Below are 26,948 nucleotides of genomic sequence, written 5' to 3' on the forward strand. Positions count from 1 at the left end.
GTAACAATTATTTTGAAGATTTATATCTTTGGTAAGAGCACCTTGCCAAGAGAATTTTTTTAAAGGAAACCTCTCCATTGCTAAATTGATGTTTACAACCTTTCTACTCTTTTCACTTCTAGATTTAAAAAATGGTCTTTGAAAACCATAAATTAGCTGAAGAAAAAGATGCACTTTTCTGTGAGTAGGTCATAATTTTTACTTAAATTTGCATTAATAATTTCTGCAGATCTGTTTCTAATATTGAAGAAACCTTTTTACAGTGTTATTTATGAGTTGGCAAATAAATACCAATGACTTTTACCCACACTGATCTCCAGAATGTGAAAGCAAGGAGGAAACACACAGTTGTGTCCATGAATATGTGCAAGAGTTTCTTCTTCAAAAACCTGACTCCAATCCATTGCCATTTTGAATTTGTCCAGTTGTATTTTATCTCTACCACAAATGTAAACTTATATTCATTACACATTTCATTAAACACTAATAGAAAATGCCTCTCTTCACGTCATATCTTTTCCCCCACAACAACAACACCCCAAAGTAGTTTTGACTGTCCCCCTTCCATTTTTCAAGCTCGGGTGCTCTTCCTCTCTCTCTTTGCTCCTTCCTCCCATTCTCAAATTGCATTGCTTGGCTTGAGCAATCTGTAGTTTGCTGTTAAATCCAAACTGGCAAACTATGGCTTGTGCAAACAGAATATGCCTGTAAAATGAAAACTAATATTTGATGCCACAGTATATTCTTCATGGGTGAATTGCCTTCAATAATAGAACTGGTACGCCAGAAAGATAATGGAGTTGTCTTTCCAGATGCTTATGAAAGGGTTAGTCATTACCATGAGTGACTTCAGCTTTATGGCGGTGTATCTTATACAGGTTTGGGCTAGATAAAGCACTGGGTTCCTTTTTAACTCTTACGGTTTTTACAACACAAGGAGTACCTGAATTATGCATGTATTTTTATCAGGTATTTTCTCTCTAGCATGCTTTGAAAATAGAAGTGGATAGACTTTTTATATCACTTTGCATATAAAGACAGGTTCTGGAATATCGTGTCCTCCCTAAAAGTGGGCACGTGTTGCGGTGAGACCTGGAGACTGACCTTCTGTGTTGTGGGTGGGTAAATTGGACAGCCACAACACCCGATTGGTAGGTCCCTCAATGTTGGGTTTAATCTGGCCAATGGGGCGCAGTACAAACAGATCGAGGGACCTATATATACCCATGCACGTGACCCAGAGTTTCCTCTTTCGGCTCGTGCATTCGGAACACCTGCCCACCTATCCCTATTTTTAGGACATTTTACGATTGACCGTGCTATGCCGTCGTGTGTCGTCTGTTGTTGCGGCAGGGGCACGGCAGGAATTTCCCCCACTTGGCTGATTGGCTGTTGCCATTTGGGTTTCGCCTGCCATGTAGCAAATCGTCACAACTTGTAAGGTTGCTTTCGTAGATTTTCACGGGTACAGGAATGTAGGTTTTGGTGTCTTCGGGTGTCTTCCCGTGTAAGAGTTGGGGTGTCTAGGCGACGTTTCGACGAGGTCTCACTCGTCATCTTCAGGCTGGTGCTTTCGGCTTCTTGTTACTAGAACAGAGCAGGATCTCAGTGTTTGAGTTCCTATAAATACTGTTGAGGGGGTGTGGTGTATAGCCTCCAACGTTCTGGGCAGAGAGGAAGTTCCTAGGTTAATGTGCCTTTTCTTCTTTTGTTCATTAATTACTTGAGGGATATCTTGAGTGATTACTTGAGTGATATTCTGAGTACCACTTAGGAGGGTCATTAGGTGTGGATTAGTTGCTAAAGCTTTCGTGTCTTGACCTCTTGACCTTGTAAAGAGTTTTTCTGAGAAGATGGCTGTACTGCACTTAGTTGTGCTCTGGCTTGGCTTCGTGTATAGGGGCGAGCTGTGGTTTTGTGCCCTGTGCCAGCCAGATCTGTGTAGGGATTGCAGGGGGGTGCAGCATCCGGAGGTGCCACTATGGTTTGGCTACTGGATGGTGTCTGTAATTTATCTGTGGAGAGGGTCTGGGTTTGGGTCTGGTGTGGTTGATTGGAGATGGCGTTCTGTGTGCCTCTGGTTCTGGTGTCGGTTTTTGTGGGGAGGGCTAATTTCCAGATGTCTGGCAGGCGGGACGTGTCGTCACGCTTGTTCATGTTGTGAGGGTGTTTCTCTATCTCGATGGCTTCCATGATTATTCTCTTGTGGTGATGTTCCATGTTAAAGAGCAATTTGGAATCTGCAAAATTAATTTCGTGTCCTGTTTCTTTCATGTGTTGGTAAAGAGAGGAAGTTTTTTCTTCTTTTTTGACGGCATTCTTGTGTTCTGCGATACGTGCATTTATTCGTCTGTTTGTTTGTCCAATGTACGTGGCTGGGCAGACTTTGCAGGGTATTTCATAGACCCCTTGGTTTTCTAACTGGATTTTATCTTTTGGGTTTCTGAGGATATTGGCTATTTTTTGGTTGGTGCAAAAGGCTGTTTTGATATTGTGTTTATGGAGGATTTTGCTAATTTTATCTGTAGTGCCCTTGATATAAGGAAGGAGGGCCATGCCATTGTTTTCTTCTGTGTCTTGGTTTTTGGGGGGTGTTTCTTTTTGGATTAGCTTCGTAACCCTGTTTTGCTGGTATCCGTTGGCGATTAACACATTTGAGAGATTCTGTAACTCAGTTGTCAAGTGGTCTTTGTCAGCCAGGCGTTTGGTTCTGGAGATGAGAGTCTTGGCTACGGAGTTTATTTGTGCAGGGTGGTGGTGTGATTGTGCATGTAAGTAGCGGTTGGTGTGTGTTTTTTTCGGTAGATAGTGTGTCCTAGGGAGCCATCAGGTTTTTTGTAGATTAGGACGTCAAGGAAGGGAAGTTGGTTGTTGGCTTCTATTTCCATAGTGAATTGTATTTTGGGGTGTAGGCTGTTGAGATGTGTGAGGAAGCTATCTAGTTTTTCCTTCCCGTGTGGCCAAATTACAAAGGTGTCGTCAACATATCTGAGCCAAAGTTTGGGTTTGTGTTCTGACTTGTCTAAAGCATTGGTTTCAAAGTGTTCCATGTACAGATTTGCGATGACCGGTGAGAGGGGTGATCCCATAGGTGCTCCTTCTATCTGTTTGTATCTTTGTCCATTGTGGATGAAGTACGTGTTGGTTAGGCAGTGGTTGGTCAGGTCCAGGATGTATTCGGGGGGATTGTATTTGTTTTGAATGGCTGTCAAGGCTTCATTAATGGGCACTTGTGTGAAGAGAGATACAACATCGAAGCTCACAAGTAGGTCATCGGGATGTAGGTTTTGCTTCTTTATTGTTTCTATGAACTGGAAGGAGTTTGTAACGTGTGAAGCGATAGATTCTGCATAGGGCTGAAGTTGCTTAGCGAGAAATTTAGCGAGATTTTGTAGAGGTGAGCCTATGGAGCTGACTATTGGTCTGAGTGGTGTTCCTTCTTTGTGTATCTTGGGGAGACCGTAGAGTTTGGGGCATCTGGATGATTTTTCTCTGGGGATGATTCTTAGCTGGATTTCTTCACTGATAGGCGAGGCTTTTATTTTGGATTTGGTGGTTTTTTCCAGATAGGTGGTGGGATCTGTTTTTATAGGTTGGTAGGTAGGGTCTTGGAGTAGATTTGATAGTTTTGCTTGGTAGTCCGATGTGTTCATCACAACAGTGGCATTACCTTTGTCTGCTGGGAGAATGATTATGTTGTTGTCTTTCCTCAGGTTGGTGAGTGCTTTCTGTTCTTCTTTGTGTAAATTGCTTCTGGGTGGTTTGCTGGAGCAGAGGATGTTGGTGACTTCAAGTCTGATTTTATTGGCTTCATCTGGGTTGATTTTGGTTAGGCTAGCTTCGACTCCGCATATGATGTTTTCCGTGGGGATGCGTCTCGGGGCGACTGCAAAGTTGAAACCTTTGGAGAGTACTTTGGTTTCAGTTGAGGTGAGGATCCTGTCTGATATGTTATGTACTGTTTGTTTCATGGGTTGTTGTGGAGGGTGGCTGGGCTTCTGGCGTTTCTCTAGTTTGTGGAGTTTGTTGGTGTGTATGTCTGTCTTATGTGAGGACTCTGTTTCAGCTCTCCAAACGGCTAGTTGTTTGCATTTGTCCCATAAGACAGACATACACACCAACAAACTCCACAAACTAGAGAAACGCCAGAAGCCCAGCCACCCTCCACAACAACCCATGAAACAAACAGTACATAACATATCAGACAGGATCCTCACCTCAACTGAAACCAAAGTACTCTCCAAAGGTTTCAACTTTGCAGTCGCCCCGAGACGCATCCCCACGGAAAACATCATATGCGGAGTCGAAGCTAGCCTAACCAAAATCAACCCAGATGAAGCCAATAAAATCAGACTTGAAGTCACCAACATCCTCTGCTCCAGCAAACCACCCAGAAGCAATTTACACAAAGAAGGACAGAAAGCACTCACCAACCTGAGGAAAGACAACAACATAATCATTCTCCCAGCAGACAAAGGTAATGCCACTGTTGTGATGAACACATCGGACTACCAAGCAAAACTATCAAATCTACTCCAAGACCCTACCTACCAACCTATAAAAACAGATCCCACCACCTATCTGGAAAAAACCACCAAATCCAAAATAAAAGCCTCTCCTATCAGTGAAGAAATCCAGCTAAGAATCATCCCCAGAGAAAAATCATCCAGATGCCCCAAACTCTACGGTCTCCCCAAGATACACAAAGAAGGAACACCACTCAGACCAATAGTCAGCTCCATAGGCTCACCTCTACAAAATCTCGCTAAATTTCTCGCTAAGCAACTTCAGCCCTATGCAGAATCTATCGCTTCACACGTTACAAACTCCTTCCAGTTCATAGAAACAATAAAGAAGCAAAACCTACATCCCGATGACCTACTTGTGAGCTTCGATGTTGTATCTCTCTTCACACAAGTGCCCATTAATGAAGCCTTGACAGCCATTCAAAACAAATACAATCCCCCCGAATACATCCTGGACCTGACCAACCACTGCCTAACCAACACGTACTTCATCCACAATGGACAAAGATACAAACAGATAGAAGGAGCACCTATGGGATCACCCCTCTCACCGGTCATCGCAAATCTGTACATGGAACACTTTGAAACCAATGCTTTAGACAAGTCAGAACACAAACCCAAACTTTGGCTCAGATATGTTGACGACACCTTTGTAATTTGGCCACACGGGAAGGAAAAACTAGATAGCTTCCTCACACATCTCAACAGCCTACACCCCAAAATACAATTCACTATGGAAATAGAAGCCAACAACCAACTTCCCTTCCTTGACGTCCTAATCTACAAAAAACCTGATGGCTCCCTAGGACACACTATCTACCGGAAAAAAACACACACCAACCGCTACTTACATGCACAATCACACCACCACCCTGCACAAATAAACTCCGTAGCCAAGACTCTCATCTCCAGAACCAAACGCCTGGCTGACAAAGACCACTTGACAACTGAGTTACAGAATCTCTCAAATGTGTTAATCGCCAACGGATACCAGCAAAACAGGGTTACGAAGCTAATCCAAAAAGAAACACCCCCCAAAAACCAAGACACAGAAGAAAACAATGGCATGGCCCTCCTTCCTTATATCAAGGGCACTACAGATAAAATTAGCAAAATCCTCCATAAACACAATATCAAAACAGCCTTTTGCACCAACCAAAAAATAGCCAATATCCTCAGAAACCCAAAAGATAAAATCCAGTTAGAAAACCAAGGGGTCTATGAAATACCCTGCAAAGTCTGCCCAGCCACGTACATTGGACAAACAAACAGACGAATAAATGCACGTATCGCAGAACACAAGAATGCCGTCAAAAAAGAAGAAAAAACTTCCTCTCTTTACCAACACATGAAAGAAACAGGACACGAAATTAATTTTGCAGATTCCAAATTGCTCTTTAACATGGAACATCACCACAAGAGAATAATCATGGAAGCCATCGAGATAGAGAAACACCCTCACAACATGAACAAGCGTGACGACACGTCCCGCCTGCCAGACATCTGGAAATTAGCCCTCCCCACAAAAACCGACACCAGAACCAGAGGCACACAGAACGCCATCTCCAATCAACCACACCAGACCCAAACCCAGACCCTCTCCACAGATAAATTACAGACACCATCCAGTAGCCAAACCATAGTGGCACCTCCGGATGCTGCACCCCCCTGCAATCCCTACACAGATCTGGCTGGCACAGGGCACAAAACCACAGCTCGCCCCTATACACGAAGCCAAGCCAGAGCACAACTAAGTGCAGTACAGCCATCTTCTCAGAAAAACTCTTTACAAGGTCAAGAGGTCAAGACACGAAAGCTTTAGCAACTAATCCACACCTAATGACCCTCCTAAGTGGTACTCAGAATATCACTCAAGTAATCACTCAAGATATCCCTCAAGTAATTAATGAACAAAAGAAGAAAAGGCACATTAACCTAGGAACTTCCTCTCTGCCCAGAACGTTGGAGGCTATACACCACACCCCCTCAACAGTATTTATAGGAACTCAAACACTGAGATCCTGCTCTGTTCTAGTAACAAGAAGCCGAAAGCACCAGCCTGAAGATGACGAGTGAGACCTCGTCGAAACGTCGCCTAGACACCCCAACTCTTACACGGGAAGACACCCGAAGACACCAAAACCTACAACTTGTAAGGTTGCGGATAGGCACTGGTTCAGGTGATAGGGATGGGATAACGGTCTCACCATCCCTATGTGAAGGGTATTCCGTTAAAGGAATCCAGGGACTAAACTGATTTGGTCAACACCTGTGAGGGGGTTGTGCCCATGCCTGAGTCCAGGCGAGCATCTGGGTGGTGAACAGAGTCTGTTCCCAGCTTTTCACCTTCCCAGGTATTCACCCTTGGCTGACCTATGCTGGTGCCCTGGGTCAGCGCTGCCTGCAAGGGTGCAGGGAGCTAGTCGAACCAGAGCCTATGCAACCACTCACCTTCTGTAATCAATAAAGTTGTGGCCTAAATTCTGCCAAAAACCAGAACTAAAATTTGAGTCAAATGTGTCTTTATTTAGGGGGGAGGTCTCTGGGTCTGAACACGCAAAATGTGCAACTTGCAGAAATCTATTTTATAGCCCCTGTCTTTAGGTTTACCATGGAAATATCTTCAGAATATGCTTGATGATGATAGATGAGAGAAATTATGTTCTAATGATACTGTTTCTAAATCATAATTTATAAAATTTAGAGGTTACCACAGCAATTGAACCATCCATCTGATGCATACTCATTTGACCTTTCTTCATATTTGCAAAATGTGTGCACCTTTCAGATTTTCATCTTTTCATACACTTCATATCTTATTCTTTGAAAAGTTGCTTACATAAATCATTCTTCTTGGGTTTAGTCATCATACAGAAGACACAAGCAATTTTATGGCAATCTAATCCTATTTTGCAAGAATATGGAAGGCAGGTATCTTTGAAATCTGCCTGACCTCATTTAATTTGCCTCATATCAAATTTGACCTAATCAAACCTCCTTTATGCAACTAAGTATCAAACTGCTGCTCTTAATAGATGTTCACATCATGTGCATATTTGAAGCTGTTGTTTGATCTCGAAAGCTCTGCACTTTCTAATTTTGAGTCTTCCAGTCAAGTAATTGCATTATGAACTGCATAAGTAAATGGGAAATTCCTGCTTAGCACATGAAAAATTATTAGCTATGGTCAATCTGTGGCCAATTTTAATTGACATTGTGAAATCAAGGATCCAGGTAGATCGTAACAGATCAACATTAAGGTTAAATGGTGAAGAACCTTGGTTCCTCATCCAATTTCAAGACTCTGCCCACTACCTAATACTTTCAAAACTTCAATAAAACTAAGATAAACATAATACTCACAGCTGTTTTTCTAACAAGTTAAAACTTAGCAAGCATATCATATTATTCAGTCTAAAAATAATTATATTCTCTTTCCCCCACTGCTTCTGGCATCTTAATGTTAGGAAAAAAACAGCCCCTCAATTTGCAATGAATTATTTTATTTGAGGTTGACAATGATGAAACGGAAGGGCTCACGCTACAAATTCTGTGCCTCCATTTGTCTTTGTTGATAAAGAGAGCACTGTCAGACGCTAGGGAGGTCAGGCTCACAGCAAATTTAATGTGACTGTTTATCTGTGCATTGAATAAGTTTGCACAGAAATGATAAATGCAGACATCACCATGACTTCTCTTAGCATAGTAACTTAAGAAGAAAGATGGTTACATCCTAGCATTTCTTGATTACCCCCCCCCCCACTCTGAGCCCGGTTTTGGCAGGGGAGGGCAGGGTATAAATTATCATCATCATCATTATTAAAAACTTTCAAATATAGTATTTCCTGTTCAACACATTGTCAATAACCTCTCTTCAAAATCCTACAGTGCTGAATTCTGCAAACAACACAGAAGTATTATGTGATTCCATTTTGTCAAAATCTTGATGAGCTTGAGGATAATTCTGGTTGAAACAAATTTGCCTGTGGAGACTCAGTGCTACTGGTGCTGACGCCACTCCCAAATCCATATGCTCTCCCTCCAGCGATTTGCTGCCAGAACCACATATGTGCTTCATGATTTATGTGCCTACAATTCAAGACTGGGTAGGAGTGTGACTGTATCATTACATGCAGTGTGAGCACTGAGGCGCACACACACAATCACTATTGCAACCCAATTACAGACAATAGTGCGTGTGCAGTCCAGTAACAAAAACTTGCCTAGTGCATCTGAGAAATGGGCACACCGCAGGTGTGCAGTGACAATAAGAATAGTAATAATCAGGGCTTTTTTTCCAGGTGGAACTCACCAGAACTCAGTTCCAGCACCTCTCAGGTGGGCACCATTGCCATTCTAAGAGAACAAGGGAGTTGTAGCACCTCTTTTTCTAGAAAAATAGCACTGGTAATACAGTGGTACCTCGGGTTACATACGCTTCAGGTTACATACGCTTCAGGTTGCAGACTCCCCTAACCCAGAAATAGTACCTCGGGTTAAGAACTTTACTTCAGAATGAGAACAGGAATCATGTGGCGGCAGCGCGGCAGCAGTGGGAGGTCCCATTAGCTAAGGTGGTGCTTCAGGTTAAGAACAGTTTCAGGTTAAGAACGGACCTCCGAAATGAATTAAGTACGTAACCAGAGGTACCACTGTATTAGACTGATGAGGCTGATGACAATAGATTGATGAGAAGTGAAACAAAAATACTCAGCACATACACCAAGCTATAATATTTTACAATGCTAAGTAAAAAATAAATTTAAAACACTCTCTCAAATTAATTTTAAAAGTCTCTCATGCACATCTCTCAGACCGGAAATGATTTCTAAAGGGAAGGAGCTAACACTGAACTGTAAATTAAGACAAAATGAAAGAGCGGCAAGAAAACAAAATCAAACAGGATGAAAAGAAGGATTACTAGATAATGAATGACTGGAAATAAAACACTAAATGGAAAAGAATGACAATAAAAGAGAATGACAGAAAATATCATTGGACAGGAAGTTCATCAGAATTGGTGCTCACCAGAACTCTTTCTATAACATGCTGTTCTGGAGAAGCAACTTGCAAAAGACCAAGGAATATTATTATTTCTATGAACATCCCATCCCCAAAGCACTGGGATTCAACAGTCCTTGTGAAATCATTCACTCTTATTACAAGCTACACCTGTCAATCAGTATGATACTATCCATCCCACCACTCCCATGGGTGCTTTGGGGGGTTCCTGCTTTGACTTAGGTTGCTTTTTTACAACACAGTGGGTGGTGCTGTGGTCTAAACCACTGAGCCGCTTGGGCCTGCCACTCAGAAGGTTGGCAGTTTAAATCCCTGCAACAGGGTGAGCTCCCGTTGCTCTGTCCCAGCTCCTGCCAACCTAGCAGTTCAAAAGCATGCCAGTGCAAGTAGATAAATAGGTACTGCTGCGGCGGGAAGGTAAATGGCATTTCTGTGTGCTCTGGTTTCCGTCACAGTGTTCTGTTGAGCCAGAAATGGTATAGTCATGTGGACCACATGACCCAGAAAACTGTCTGTGGACAAAAGCTGGCTCCCTTGGCCTGAAAGTGAGTTGAGCGCCGCAACCCCATAGTCACCTTTGACTTAACCATCCAGGGGTCCTTTACTTTTTACCTTTTTACACCTCAGCAACCAGGAATCTGTCTGAAACAGCCTACTTCTTCTTTGAAGGATTTGTCTGAGCATACATAATATTTTGAATACCTGCTTTTAACTATTTTTATTGAAAATTGCAATGTTTTTGTAAACTACTTCTTTTTCACAATCAAGTGGTATATAAATCTTGTCGAATTAAATTAAATGAAATGCTGATTTGCCTCTGAGTCTTTATTTGAGGTTGTTTGGAGACACTTTTTAGAAACACATTTTGGGAATGCCAAGTCACACCTTTTATTTAACAACCTCTGACTACCTCCTTTTTGGGGAATAGCCAGTGAAGTTTCATTACTGTGAACCTCCTACTTCACACAGTTGAGGCACCTCTATTTTATTACTAATACCTCAGATGCTATTACAAGAATGGTTTTGAGAGGTTTCTCATCACTGCTTAGATGGTAGCAATCTCTCACACTCTATTGGCGATAAATCAAAATTATTTCACAGATCAACCCTATTCCACTTTTGATTCTGAAAATGTGCCTCAGATAATACTTTTTGAACAAGCTGAAGAGAATAATCATTTCTGAAATCTATAATATCCTTCTGAAGTGTGTTGAGTGCTTTTCTCCATTGTTCAGTGTTATTCTTTCTAAACAATCAATTTGCTCTATATTGTGGGTGGGGCATATGGGACTGTACAAATTGATATTTACATAAGATAATGACTATGGCAGCTCTGCTGCCACATTTTGATGTTCATTTTTAAACATGTGTGGGCCTTTAATCAATCAATTTGTTTGTTTGTTTCACAACATTTATATAGCACTTGCTTGCAGTAGCACCTCAAAGCAGTTTCCAAAAAGAATAAAACAATAAAATTATAAGTTAAAAACAAGCATTTAAAACATTCAAAAAAGATTAAAATCAACAATAAGCTAAAGCCAGATTAAAAGACATGACAACTTCTATATATCTGAATATGTTTGCCAATTCAAACATGTTTTAGCAGCCACCAAAAAGAGAACGGAACTGGTGTTAGTAAAAGATTTATTTCTTACAAGTATGGAACAAGTATTATGTGGCATCTCTAATAGGACCAGTTCCTACTCAAGTGGACATATATGAGTAAAAATTTTCTCAGAAGTTCCACTTTGTCCTTAATCAAGATGCTGAAATAGTGTTGTTTTTAATGTTGTTCTTTAAATATGGTTCAAGAGAGGCCAGAGGAAAACCCAAAGTTCATTAATCCCATTAACATTAGGCCGTAAACCACATGTAGCCAACATGGTGTTGTGCAGAGATTGTTGGACCACAACTCCCATCAATCCCAGTCAGTTTGCCCAACCACCAGAGATCATGGGAGGTGTGGTCCAACACCTGAAGGGTATCAACATTGCCTGCCCTGCCTTAACCCTTTCACCCAGCAATCTCTTCCAGGTCAATCTAAAGAGAAGCTGAAGGAGGGAGGGGGAAACTCTCTGAGCTACTCTCTGAAGAACTGACCATATTAATGCACTTAATGCAAGCACCAAGGTAGTCCTTCTAACACCTATGAGAAGAAAATCCAGCCCAGTAGCCAACCAGGACCAGCAACCCTAACCAATATACAGTGGTACCTCGGGTTACATATGCTTCAGATTACATACGCTTCAGGTTACAGACTCCGCTAACCCAGAAATAGTGCTTCAGGTTAAGAACTTTTCTTCAGGATGAGAACAGAAATCGTGCTCCGGCGGCGTGGCAGCAGCAGGAGGCCCCATTAGCTAAAGTGGTGCTTCAGGTTAAGAACAGTTTCAGGTTAAGTACGGACCTCCGGAACGAATTAAGTACTTAACCCAAGGTGCCACTGTACCTTGGTTCCCATGAATACTGACTAGTCAGAGATGGTGCATGTGCCTCACTCACAGGGGTAGGCTGTGATTCCTGCTTACCCAAGGATAATGCAGAATAGCAAAGAGAGTGATAATTCACTTACTAACATTAGCCTGTAACTGACCTTAATGTGGCCATCCTTGAACAAAGGAATTTTAAACCAGTGAATAACAGTACACCAATAGGTTCGATGTTGTAACTTTTGGATTGTATTAGCACTTTAAAAAAAATCATATTTCATGTGCTAAGTGTGCTTTGCAGTCCACAAAAGCTTATGCCATAATAAATGTGTTCATCATTCAGGTGCCATGAGACTGTTGTTTTCTCAGTAAGAACATTTTTTGGGGTGGTGGACTGGTCTCATCTTGGTCTACTTATGAGGCACTCTATGAGGGTACTCTAGTATCCAGGCTTTGATTAAAGGTTATTCCTGCTGCAATCATTTTGCTGTGTATTTGCTGTGTATTTTGGCAAACTTGCTACTTTCTGGACCAGTTCTACCTGACAAACAGCTAGCTGCCTTTCTTCTGGCAGAATAGAGTGAGTGTCACAGTAGAAAACAGGTCCCTTAACACATTTGAACTAATTCTTCTCAGGCATTCATATTCTAGAAGAGCTTATTCCCAGAGAGAGTAGTTTGCAGAGGCACACATCTTGTGCAAGTGGGGTTCGAACACTTAAATGCTAGTAAGCACTCGTTGAATCTGATAATCTACCAGCTGGCAGGTTTGAGTCCATCTGAAGTCTTGATTAAGCAACACATAATTGTCCACTCACACACTCTGTTTTGCTTCTTTGTATTCATTTTGTGCCTTAACATCAGTCCAGTTCCTGGACTTCCCAAGTCTCATTGACAGTCATGTCAATTACTATTGGAGTGAACGTGACTCCATGATATTTTTAGGGCAGGCGTGGATTCTCTACTGTGCTTCAGCTTAGCTTGTGTCAATTGTTACAAACAGTTAAAATGATGAACTATTCATTGCTATTCCAGACTTCTCCTTTAAGGTACACACAGGATATAAGATCTGTGATTCAGGAAGCGAGACACATGTTAATTCCTGTACAATGGAAAAATCAATATTAAAATCAGAACTTCACTGCTGCAGAGACTGTGCTGTGGTGATAGCAAAATATTGACTTACCACTCTCAGCCTGGAGCACAAAAAGGCAAGCATTTGAACTTTAATTAATATGCGCATAATACGACTGCAGATCAACCTGACTGGCTTCCAAAGATGTTCTAAAAGCTTTGCCAAACAGCAACCTTGATTTGAACTTTAGGGGAATATTAAATTAAGTTGCAAGCTCCTTGTGGCCTGAACCTTGCCTTATCTTCTGTCTATGGAGCATCATGCCGTTTTACGGCAATGTATAAATAACAATCATACTGTAAGCAGAGATGAGCCAGGAGTGCCGGGAACAATATCAAGGGCTTTTAGAGGTGAGAAGTCTAAAAGAGCAGAGTGCAGAATTAGGCTGCTATCTTGTGCGCATTTTCCTGAGAGTAAATTTCACCAAACATAGCAGAGCTTGCTTCTGAGTAAACAATTGGTAACGTAGTTAGATCAGGAGTTCCCAGACTGTGGTCCATGGACGACTAGTGGCCCATGAATGTCAAGTCACGTGGCCTGTGGCCTGTCTGCATTAAACAGGTTTAATTAATATTGAGTTAATTGTATTTTAATTGCTTCTTTTATTTCTTGTATTGTATTTTAATGTATTGCAATCTGAATTCTATGGAATGAAAACTGCAATACAATACAAGAAGTATAAATATTTCTTATACATGATACTATATTAAGAAGCAATAAAATACAATTTAAAATTTAAAACCATGCAGCATCAAAGGGGGCAATCCTGTTGCAAGATCTGGCAGGATAGACAGATTAGGATACAGGAGATCTCTGGCTCAGCTGGCTGGTTCCTGGCTTAGTCAGGCTCAGTTGGCATTAAGTCTCCAATCACAGATATGCCAGGGTAACTTTCTCAGCTGGGGTTCAATTGGTTGAGCCAGGGCTAATTTAGAACACTGTTTTAAAGGCTTCTTTTCCCTCTGCCAGATTTGGGCAGAGCAGCAGCAAAGTCTTACTTCTGAGCAGGATTTGGGACTAGTCTAACCTATGCTGGCATAATTTATACTGGTGTGTTTTACACCAGCTTGTTGTGCATAGGACTGCTTCCTGGCACAGTACATTACAGTTGCTACAGCAAGCAGGAAAATCATTAAGAGGTCTACCATGACCCTCAGCAATTGTCAGGTGGTCCTTGGGGGGGGGGATTTAGGGAAACACCAAATTACATAACTGTACACTCCTTCCTAAGTAGTCCTACTGGGGTGGGTTAGAGCTTTTTAGGTAGTTATACTCATTAGGTAAAGGTAAAGGGACCACTGACCATTAGGTCCAGTCACGGACGACTCTGGGGTTGCGGTGCTACTGTCCAAGGGAGCCGGCGTACAGCTTCCGGGTCATGTGGCCAGCATGACTAAGCCGCTTCTGGCGAACCAGAGCAGCGCACGGAAACACCATTTACCTTCCCGCCAGAATGGTACCTATTTATCTACTTGCACTTTGTGCTTTCGTCCCTGCTCCTGCCAACCTATTTACACTCATTACTTCACTTCAAAATATGGTTACCCAGATCTGTTGTGTTTGGGGCATTTCCTGATCTTCTGCCCCTATACACGTTCTTTTGTAAGAGCAACATACTTACCGGGGGGGGGGATCTTCTTCTAATAAGATTAAATGTTTATAGTTGTTCTAATCTTTACACTTGATAATGAAAGTAGTTTTCAATGTGTCCCTTTTCACTTTTATTTGTATTTTTTGTTCTTTCTTAAACCTTTCTTCTACTATCATATTAGGTAGCAGAATTTTTGTAGTCTGATAGCTTGAGTATTATTATTTTAATAAACGATTAACTCAGAAAATATCCCATTGCTAAAGGGTAGCTTCTCCACACACTGCCCCCCTTGCTAGTAACATTTAAAGGCTACCAAGAAATAGAGAGAGAGAGAGACTAAAATATATTGAAATGTAGCATTTCAAATAAAATAAAAAGGTGGCCAGAAATAATTGATGAACTCAGTAATTGTTAATAGTGAGGGGGAGGGAATGTTTTCCAATTCAGCAGCTCTGAACTGTGCCTGAGACACTGTACTTCTGGAAAACATTAATGCAGACATTGCATTAAGATGTCTGCTGTCACCAGACCAGATGATTGATAAAAATGATTCTGGGTGCAGACAGCCATTGTACAGTGCAGAAAAAGGGAAAAAAGTGGGGAGGGCAGGACCTCTTTTAGACTGACCTTTAACTGATAAATTGATGATGTCCTCATTAACAGCAACCCTGCTGCTTGCCCTCAATAAAAGATAATGTCCCGCTGTTAACACTATTCCCATTTCTGTGATTTAATACTACTATTACAGTACAGATACTATTTAAATGGATTAAGGTTTAAATTAAGATAAAATATTATTGTGGCCAGCAGTGTTTGTCTCCAAAGCCAACTGTATCCTTCCAATACAAGCATTCAGCAATGGGGAAGATGCAGTGACAGCCATCAGTTGATGGAAATTGTGGAACTCTAACTATGTGCAGTCTGCACAATAACAAAGCTTTTTCACCCTTGATATATAGCAAGAGATGAGGGTTTTTTGTTTCTTAAGGTTTGGGCTGCTTACTGTAGTTTAAAGGGACTCGCAGTGGTGGAAAAATCTCACCATTTAAATGATGAATCTCGGATCTTTAATTCTTTTGTTACAGGTTGTTACACTTATAAAGGCTATTCAAATACGGAACAAGAGCAGATTAGTCAGTGTTGCTTATATAACTTCCTTTTCTAGCTTCCAATGAGTGCTTAGAACAAAAAGGGGGGTTGGCAAATTATCTACCCCGCCCTTCAAATTCAGGAAAATGCAATTTCAAACTTTTTCACATGTGTTCCTTTCTGTATACCAATATACAGATTTGTGTGTTGCATTTATTGCTATTCAAAATTAACCATTTCTTCAACAATATAACTCAAGGCTACACACAAAAGTCTCCCAAGGCAATCTCCCATCCAGGTGTTGACTTGACGCAGACTTTTTTTTAACCTTCAGATCATGTCCTGGTCTATAAAAACTAAGAGCTCTGAATTTTGCCCTGGTCTAGCAAAAAATATTGGTAATAAATCAAATGGATTGCATTTCCAATGTCCCATGTAGGTATTGTAAGTAATCTGATGGATAAGAGTTATTTTATTTCTGATATTTGTATCTGGTTCTGTTGGTTATATGAATTGAGACATAATGTTTTATGATTTTAATCCGCCCTGGGATTGTTAATCGATGAAAGGTAGGCTAGAAATTTAATTAACAATGATATTTCCAGATTAAAACTAATAGGATTCATTCATCCACAATAACAGTGTGATTTCCCTACATGAAAACATTGCTAGTATAGCGAGAGAGACATTCCAAAGTTATTTATTTAAAAAATTATATCCTGCTTTTTGAATAACTACCTCCAAAAAGCAGCTTACCATCTCCAATAAAAACAAAGTCTGCCTGAAAATAAAATGTAAGCATGCAGTGCAACTAAACAATAAATGAAAAAGATGTAATTTGGGAAGGCTTGGAGGGAAAGTGTTCAACAAACACAGAAAACCAAGCAATGTTGGAGCTTGCTTCCCTTCTAAGGTAAGAACTTCTAAGAACTGGAGATGATCTACAAGCAGCTAATGTAGTGAGTGGAAGAAAGTGTACTATATATCCTCTATCTGGGTCTGTTGGATGGTGGCATCTCCAAACAGTGGGGAAAATTATATATACCTTCCCTTCTTTTCATCTCTAGCTCTTTTTATCTCTCAACTAGGGTTGCTCACAGGTTCCACTCCCACATCTTTGTTCCCAATGAAGCTGTACCAGCAGAGGAAGGGCAGAGAAGTCATTTGAGTTTTTGAATTTGGGGTAGCGGATGCACTTAGTACCTAAAACTCAAGAGGTGGCTCAATGACTTTTTATCTCTTCCTTCTTCTTTTCAAAGATTACTGAAAGAGGAACACTGATTTAAGCCGCTCCATCATTTCCAAAGGGGACTAGAACATGCCTGGAAATCATGCTGCACGATAACATGCTGTTGTTTCCAGGATATTGAACAGAAAAAGATGGTTGTCTCCATGATGCAACCCAACCTTATGCTGCTGTTGTAGATGCAGCAGGGAAACCAGGTGGCATGCAGCTCTTTCTCCTTGAACCCATTTCTACTCATGATGTTTCTGAAGATTATAACTCCTTGGCTTGAAATACAAACTATGGCAGTTCATAATGCTTGCTTTCAATAGTGAAGAATACGTTATGCTTCTGAAGTTTTAATCTGAGCAACAGGTGTCCTTGCTCCAGTTCTTCCTGTCCTTTCCTGCCCTTACTTGGTGGTGGTCACTGCTGGTATGACCGCACCCCTAGCCATAGCAGCAGGGAGGAAATTTGGAGTAAGGGATAAAGACCCCATCTTCTCTTCCTGCCATGGTAGCTGCTGTAGTCATTGTGGACTAGGCATGCAGGGAAAACCAGCCTACTTGTTTCCTCTCATTTTGTTTTGAAACTATTAATTAATTCTTCTCCATGAAGCAAAAGTGGCTGGAAGCAAATACTGTGCCCAAAGTGTCAAAATCATATTAGATGAAATATAATTACTCATTTCATTATTATTTTAGTATCTTTGACTTAATGGAATTAATGGCAAGAGCTCAAATGATCATTTACACACTGATGACTTCCTTCTGATCATATTTAACAGTAGGAGGCTATTTTATGATGTTACTAACTTACCAGGAGGGAGAAAACATGTTTTCTTTATATTAATATTATAATCACCTAATCCATCATATATATTATTTAAACTTCATTTGGTAAGTGAAACCCCTCACAGAATAGATTCGAAATCCATACTTGCTTCGTGATTAAGACTGCAGTCATTTTATTGTTGTTTAAACTTTTTAAATGAATTATCTGATCCAGTTTCCCATATTCGGTCAATATATTCTTAGATCCTCAGCTCTGCAGTGACAATCCAGAAAAAGGTAAACACACATCAGTTCCAGCAGTTTCACATTTCTTAACTTTCTCTAGATTCTGGCTTGAATATTTTTCATTCCTTGTTCTGTTGCAATGGTTTCACTTGCACGGTTCCTTTTATTTCCATTCATTTGTCAGTCTGGTTTCATATAGTAATTTCCTGGGGTATCCTTGGCAGAAAGTGCTCAAGGCAGCTAGATGACTGGTCTACAGGACAGAAATAATTGTGGCGTGAAATCTGAAAAATTGGGCTAGTTGCTTCCTGGATTTCTAAATGAACTCCAAATGAAAGTTCCCCCAGGAAAATCGCCTGTTGCTTTAAATGTTGGTTAAATCCATTTGGACCCATAACAAGCTTAGCCTCAAATATTAAGCCAAATCAAGATCAGTGTCCTGATATTCTACCTGTCCAGAATGATTATCATAAATTATTCATGGAACAAGGAGTGTATGGACCACAATCTGACATTATGACGAATTGTATGCAGGGAATACCAAAGAGATGCTCAGATCATTTTCATTGTCCATGAGGTATTATTTTGGTAGGAAATGTTGATGTGGAGGTCAAAAGGTTCATATTTTAATAAAACTGCCTTTAATAACATTAAAAAGCCACACACAATTCACATATGCTCATGGAAAACTCCACACCTTATCTAAGAAAAATCTCCTAAGGGAAACTCAGTTATTTCACATTGCTATAATGATAGCTTGCCAGGCTCAAATTAATGACTTCCTTGGGGAAAAAAGTAATAACATTTTCTCTGATTAACCAACTGGCTGGAGGACTCTGCTATAGTTCTGCTCAGATTCATTGGCAAAACCATTTTTTCTTGAATTGGAGATTTTTTGAGTCAGAGAGCCAAGGGGGAAAGATGGCAATAGCTGGTGTTCTGCCGGCTTCTGTAATTAACTATGATCACAAAATGGATTTGCTCTCATAAGATTTAGCAAAGATATAAAAGTCAGTGATATGCAATAAAACCTCAAGCTTCATGATACAGTCTTGACTCTACTAAAATTGGGAAGAGTTTAGCATGTAATGCATTGACTGTAATGCATACAGGAAAGTTCAGACCTAAACTTTGTTTTTTCCTGAGAATTTACACTGTATACCTTTTCATGAAAAGGTGTCCCCTTTATTAGTCTAGTAAAATAATGATAATCCTACATTCTAAGAAATAAATTAACGGGTGTAGAGTGGAGATACATCTCAAGAGCAGTGGGCAAGCTATTTATTCATAGTTGTCTATATCACCTTTACCTTTACCAAAACCCCATCAAAAAGAACTGAACAAAAATCACCTTGAATATTTTGCAGAAAGGCAGCATAGTATTTTCATCTGTGAACAGAATTTTTAACACCAGAATTAAAGGACTGAGCTGAATGTAAAACAGTTCAACCACAGGGCAGAAATCCGGACTGTCAGTTTCCCACACAAGATGAGGGAAAGGTGTGATTTGCCAAGGGAAGTATTGGCAGGTACTGTTCATACCCAGTCTTCCAATATTCCCCTGCAGCTATGCTCCTAGCCACCTCTTCCTCTGAATTCCATACACTGCCCTGTAATTCTTGAGCTGTCGCTCATCTTGTGCTGTCACTCATTACTTAGAAAAGAAAGAACTGGGGTGTGTGTGTGTGTGTGTGTGTGTGTGTGTGTGTGTTGGTGGTTGCACCAAAACATCAATTGTGCTGTGGGCTCAGTTTGCAATCTGGTTTAGAGTGGGGGAATTCACTTTTGAGTCTGCAATCCATTCTGAACCTTGAAAGCATCACTAAACTACACAGCATTATCCTGTCCCCTGACCCCATGGTTAGGCTTCAGACTAGTTTAGAGTTCTGCGTTGTCAAATAGGAAGCAGTCTGAGCAGGCCAAATTCCACTTTCCTCCCTCCAGTGAGCTTACACCGTGTTGTTTACACATTAACTCTGCATGCTAGGTTAGGCTTGTTAAGGTCAAATGGACACTCCAAGGCCAATGTATGAGTTTAATGGGTTCTCTCAATTCTGTGTCCTGTGCAAGTAGTATTACTTTTATCAGAGTATAGACTGCCCAATGCCAAATTAGGCTTCTTAGTGGTTAAAAGGAGAGGAAACGGAGAGGGAAATTTGTCTAGATAAGCATGAAGCCCTTATTGGTTGCATTTGTCAAAGATTTTGGAGAAAACTCTTTCCCCCCTATTGCGCTCTCTCTCTCTCTCTCTCTCTCTCTCTCTCTCTCTCTCTCTCTCTCGGCTTCAGTTCATATCCAACTATCCCACAAATGGTGGGAAAAGAGCTGGTGAAAATGTTGGGCACATCTCTATTTGAATTTCATGATAGTATTTCAGACTGTAAAGTTCTATCTGTTCAAAATGGCAGTTGTAGAAAAAGCTTGTGATGATTATTTTCCTTGCTCTTTTAATGGAATTACCACACATAGCAAAATACATTATTTTTCATTACTCTTTTGCTAACATACTTTACCTTCTATTGGCTTTCTTTATAAGCAGGTATTATGGCAATCCAGTAGGATTTGTAAAGTGCAAATACAACGGTAAATCATTTCAAGTATCAAACCATTTACATAACCTGAAAGCAGCCTGGATGGAAATCATTCCAATTCTACCTGCTTCATTTAAAACACTTCATTCTCCTAAACTAATACAAAGGTGAGTTTAAAAATATGAAATTGCTGTCCTTCTAATGGAATCGCCATCGAAATAAGGCTATTTCAGCAAAGAATCATTAAGTTGGGAATCCATGCTGAGGGGGGAAAGTGAATTACATATTTCTTGATAAATCATTCCCTGAGCTGTTATTATACCAGAGTCTTTCTATCCAACAGACTCATCATTTATAGCTCTACTATCACTCCAAGATCATAATCTTACTCCAGTTCAATTCTATAAAGAGTTTTGATTGAGGAAAAATAAAGAAGCATCAATATGAGCAGCCAGTTTCTGAAAAGGAAAAAAAAAGGCAGTGAAACCTAATAGCTTGAATACTCTGCCCAGTAGATTTTGTGTAAAATAATAATAATAAACCTTACTGCTATATTCCCTCCTATTCCTAGCACCAAGAGGACAACACTCTGCTAAAACCTCTAAAGGGCTGTGAGTAGAAGAAAAATTACCACTTGCAGAGCTACATGCATGGATGAACAAGTATTACTGCAAGATGAGGCAATGGAAGCAATAGCCTCTACATTTGATGAGGTAGATTTTGTTAGTGGGAACAAAAATTCTGTATAAGGCTTTATTTTTCTTAGCTTGCAGGAAGTAGGGGAGGGGCCTGCCATAGGAGTGGAGCATGGTATTGCAAGTAGAACGTATGTGGATCATAACCACCCATACACATAAGTGCAATTTTAGTATTAAAATGCCAATGAAAAGTTATTTTAAAATAAATTCAGCATGATACTAAATGGTACTCAGAATGTACACCATGAAATAAACGTAATTAAATAAAATGTACCTACATTAAAAAATCAACAAGATATTAAATGGTACTCACTATGTTTAATTAAATAATTTTCTTCTTCTTTACTATTTTGTTTCATGGCTATCCTGCAATATTTTTCTGTATATCTAAGTAAGAAAAATACAGCTTTGAATTTAGATTATATTTTTAACAAGACTGTTAGTTCTAGCAGCAGCTTCAGTGACAGCGTTATTAGCTATTGATCATTCATTACCTCAGCAAACAAACTAAAGCAGATTGATTTAAGGGTAGGAATGGTAAACAGCTTTATGAGATAAAGGAAAGGAGAGAAAAATAAAGAATCAGACTTTAAATACAGGTTTTCTTGGCTCAAGAGACAATCAATGAATGTATCTCAAAGCATTAAGCCTATGTTGCTTTGTCTGGGTTTTGACCACTGGGCAAGCACTGAATCAAAGTTGCAATTAATCTATGCCACTAATGAATATTGTAACAAATAGCTATGATTACATATAGATTCAAACAAGTTTGCTACTCAAGTCTCAACACAGTCAGAGGTATGGTCAATAAGTAGTTAAGAAAACCGCGTGAAACTGAGCTATTGACTTAATGTACGTATTGTTAGCCTATAGAAAAAATTGCAGCTAGTGATGCTGCCAGGGTTCAGACTGGGATAATTAGCAATACTGAACTCAGAGAGTTCACTCCAAAAGTATTATGAGCTGAGTGCTATATACTGATGACATCCACCTCTATAGCCTTATGTGGGCATTCACTAACCTCCCCAGGATCAGGAACACTGCATGGGAATGCTTTAATATCATTAAGTTGATTTCGCTTACAGTCCTCTTTCAAACCTTACAATATGGTAGAGGACATGGTCAGCATACATGGACCAATGGTCCCTTCATAGATAAAATTAACCAACACCTCATTTTTACTTTCCATCTGATTCAGTGTAAATGTTGAACTAATGTCTGGAATCTATACTGGGCTGGATGAGCACCAATCAAATTAAGGTCAATATAAACAAGATGAAGCTGCTGTTGGCCAGTGGTTTCCCTGCTTTAGATTATGCTGTTCAACCACTTTGGAATGAGATCACACTCCCATTGAAGTTTGCTGCACTCACTGATCCAGCTTCGTCACTTGACATCCAAATGGTCTCTAGAGCCAGTGGCATGGAAAGCGTTCTATCAGCTTATGCTGGTGCGCCATCTACAATTCTCTTTGTAGAGAGGTAGCCTAGGCATGGTTGCCAGTGTTCTGGGAAACATAGCTGCTACTTGGAACTGGGAATTGGGAGCATATCTTCCCAATCCTTAAACAGCTAAAATAGCTTCCAATTCATTCCCAGGCACAGTTCAAAGTGCTAGTGCTGAGCTTAAATACTTTTGTCCCAGATGAATCCTGTACTGCAAGTAGAATACGTAGAAGGTCCTCTTGGTGGTGGTGCTCCTTTTCTGGAATGATCTTCATTGGGAAGGATACCTACCTTATTATTTTTTCAGCATCAGGCAAATCTCTCACCAAACCCTCACAAGCCAGGCATAAAGAGCCTTTGAAAGAATTTTAATCTCAAAACGGATTGGTTTTATTGTGCTTGAATCTGATTCTTTTAATGTCATTATTATTTTATTATATTTAATCCCATTGCAACTGGGATGTTTTGACAATTGTAGTTTCCTTCTACAAAGGTTACAAAGGCAGGGAGGACTGGCAGGAAGTTTCCATGATTCCAAGCCTCCCTTGGCTGTTTTAAGCTGAAAATAGTTTTCCCACTTCAATAAAATTCTGAAAACCTGAGCTAATTACAAGATGAGCCAAGAACAGTTCTTCCCAAACAAAATATGATGCTAAAAAGAACAATGGCAGTAGAACTTAAAGATAAACTATAGCACATAGCACCAATATTCCATGCCCAGACACTCCTTTCCCAAACTCATCTTTACTTGGTTCATATTAAGTACTGTGTTATATAGTACATACTCATTAGTCACATGTACCTTAATTTCCCCCTTAATTGTGTTATTTGTAACAAAATTAGTGCAGATAAGAAAGTATTCTGCGACTTACCAATGTAAAAAGAGCATTATTATAAAGCAGTCTGCACAAATTGCCAACCCTGAGCTTTCTCTGCAGAAATGTGCTATTGAAGAGCATCAGCTGAACACCCAGACTGTCAAAATGGCTTCAAAATAATAGCGCTTTTGTAACAAGAGTTGTATTAACTGTTGGGATACGAGTACTTCGCAGCTGCGAACAAGCAGTTCGATGTTTGCATCACATGATGGGTCTAACCGTGGGGCAGGATGTTCCAGGCAATTCTCAGAGATTTGTTCTTTGTGTAATATGAGACCTTCCTGTTGTTTGTGTCAGGGAAGTCTGATGCAGTCGCTCGGTGGAATCTGAGTGAGCAGACATGCTTTTTGTACAGTGCACAGTCAGGAATAAAGTAGAGATGAAATAGAATACTTTCTGACTGTTTTCTTTCTCCTGCTGCTATGCAAGGGGGAAGGGGGTGTGCACCTTTCATCAGGGAGGTGTCGCCTATCAAGATCTCCCTGGGCTCCCGGGATGCCAGCCAGGGTAGGTCACCGGAGACAGGCCCCGACAAGCCTGGGAAGAGGAGTCAGCCTTACCCGAGGGGGCCAGTTTCCAACATTAACAACAAGGCAGTTATGGTATTTTCCTAATCTTATACAGTGGAACTTACTCTTATATTATACATGTTTAAAGGACTGTAGTTTTGCAGTGTGAGTCTAAGTATATTTATTCAGAATTAGGGTAAGTCCCATTAAGGTCAATTATTCCACAGTAGTAAGCAGTTAGGATAGCACGGTGAGACCTAAATACATAACAATCATTATTCAAGAATGGAACCAAACTGCTTTGGTTAAAAAAACAATTATTTGTGGGTCTTTTAAAAAAGTAATTTAAATACCAAATAGCTAAAATGCAATTTTTTTCTTATTAATGCAGGCGGCCCCTATTTACACTGGGACTATGTTCCTAGGCACCTCACGTTTAAATGTAATCAATTTGAAACACCATTGAAAAAACCTGCAAACACGTTGTTCTGCTCCCTCCACACCTCACCCCTTTTTGGTGACATTTTTGTCACTTTTGGGGTTACTTCCAGGTTTGGCACATATGTGCGGTCGTGCACATATAGAACATGTGTAAATGGGGGAGTTGTCTACATGATCGCTTAATGTTGGATAGCCAAAAAAGAACAAATGAAGGACACAATAAAGTTTTGATTTAAAAGTTGGATCCTCCCACCCAAGGGTCCATGTTGTACACAGCCCCTGGACTCCCCCCAAACCAGCCTGGAGGTGAGGCTTTATCTTGCAACTGGCCAGTAGTGCTGGAACCACGACAGGGGCCTTGGGGCCAATCAGCAGTGCTGACGTGATTGCAAAGTAAGTATATATATGGCAGCATGACATGTGCATGTCTCTTGCTTCGCACTGCCGAACACCCGCCCACCCACCGGTTGTTAGATCAGTGTCTGGCCTTGTTTTGTACTTCGGTTGGTCGCTTGTTTTGGAATAGGGGCTGGGTAGGAATTTATTCCAGCATGGCAGATTGGCAGTGGCCACTTGGTTTTTGTCTACCTCTTAGCAATCGTCACAACTTTGTAAGATTTGGCAGTTAGGCATTGGTTTAGGGGAATGTGGGGAGGGGAGGTGCAGCCATCACCTGCCCCTCCATTTGATCAGGTATTCCTTTAAAGGAATCCAGGGGTCTGGATCTCGTCTGAAGCCCGGGAGGGGCTAGGGCCATGCCAGGACCTCCGGTAACCCCAGGGGTGAGACCAGTCAATAGCCATTGTTGAAGCTCCCTCTGCTACTAGTTTACCCTTTGCAGGCTTCCTGCTGGGTGAGCAGGAGCCAGTTATAGTCATTAGATACCAATGCCTAAGCCAATACCAGCCACACTTGTGTATTCAATAAAGTTGTGGCCTAAATTTGCCCATTAACCTTTAAACTAATTTCTGTCTCCTTTGTGTCTATTTCCATGGGGGCGGGTTTCGGGGCTTGACGGGCAACTAGCCACAACTTGAACAAGTGAATCTGTTTATAAACTGGAAAATCCCTCCTGTGGCCAGCAAAACAGACACAAAAAACAGATTGGGGGAATACATACAATAACTATGGTGTATGTGTGGTGAAGATGGGCCATTAAATAAGAAGATGGGCCTAAAAATAAAAATAATATTCACATCTAAACCTAGATAAAGGAAGAAATGAAATTTCCTTACAAGGGATTAAATCATATTTCTTCCACAGTCCTTCCTTTGTCTGCAATGAGTGAAACAGGGAAAGGGAGAAAGCCCCTATCATCAAGGTATTTCCTCTCACATTGTTAAATGCTCGCTCAGGAAAAAGAACGTGTCAAAAATAAAAATCCATCCCATATTGTTCCAGTTTCAGATAAGTATTTTTACTAAGATGGAAACTTGCCCTTGAATCTCTCACATTTTATATACTTCCAGACCTTTATGATTTCATCCACTTGACCTGTTGGCCCCAAGCTCTTCTTGCAATTGAACTTAAGGTGAGATGTAGCTCCTGTTTATAGTTTAACTTCCATTTATAGTGGCAATTCTTCCATTGGCCCTGAAATTTATGAAAGGAGCACTCAAAACAATAAAGTAGTAGGACTCACTATCTAAGAATACTCTATCGAAAGGTCAGAAGAAAGGTGGTGGCTTGATATTATTGGTCTAGACAGAATCAAAATGATTGTGTTTCTTTGTATAAGAGAGAGAATCTTACATTCATCGTGGATCTTCATAGCAAGTTTGCCAAGGGACTTTCCACCAGAAATATTGGCTGCATGAACATAGCATAGGAAGAAAGGCCCCAACCAAACCCTTATTCACACAAACCTTTTGTCTCATTTGATCTTTACTATTTTTTATGACTCATTTGCTATTTTACTTACTGCTGTTTCTGTTTGGGTTTTGTTTTTACTGTAATGGGTAGTGTTTTTTAAGAGAGAGGAGGCGTTCCAGCTTCGCCACTCTACTTGTGGTATTGCCTCTCTGTAGCTCTGGAAAGTTAACTACAAATACTGTTGTACTAAAAGAGAGAGAGAGAGCACCATATTTTTCAATTAGCCAAAGTTCAAATGTTATAGATTTCACATTAAAACTCAAATAACACTATTTCTCTCCTTAGCAGAAATGCTGAGCTGATTGTAATTCCCTGATGTACAACTTCCAGAAGGGGAGATATTTGAAACTTTCAGTTTAGATGCTGTATATTAAGAAGCACACTGTTGAACAAAATTTATTATTCCTCCTGGTTACCCGCTCAGTGCATGGATGTTGAAGCTATTGCTACACAGAGACATTTCTGTCATCAATAGGCTATATCTGGACACATATACATTAACAGCTTTTTTTATCTTGGTTATGAGATAATTTAAAAAG

At 40.4% G+C, this 26,948-nt stretch overlaps 1 protein-coding gene across 2 annotated transcripts in view; it reads right to left on the reverse strand.

Annotated features, from left to right (window-relative positions):
- The window catches only part of LOC308590034 (uncharacterized protein), a 281,086-nt gene that overhangs the window by 58,867 nt on the left and 195,271 nt on the right, over positions 1-26,948 (reverse strand). Inside the window, exons 4-5 of one of the 2 annotated variants that reach the window (XM_081199723.1) lie at positions 23,001-23,064; positions 21,578-21,651 (exon numbers count right to left, since the gene is read on the reverse strand). The exons of the other annotated variant lie outside the window; for it this stretch is intronic. Coding sequence (XP_081055849.1) covers positions 21,578-21,651; positions 23,001-23,064 — 138 coding nt within the window. The remainder of the gene's footprint in view (positions 1-21,577; positions 21,652-23,000; positions 23,065-26,948) is intronic. 2 annotated transcript variants of the gene reach the window in all.

Source organism: Podarcis bocagei (assembly GCF_964188305.1).
Source record: "Podarcis bocagei genome assembly, chromosome: 6".
NCBI lineage: Eukaryota > Metazoa > Chordata > Lepidosauria > Squamata > Lacertidae > Podarcis > Podarcis bocagei.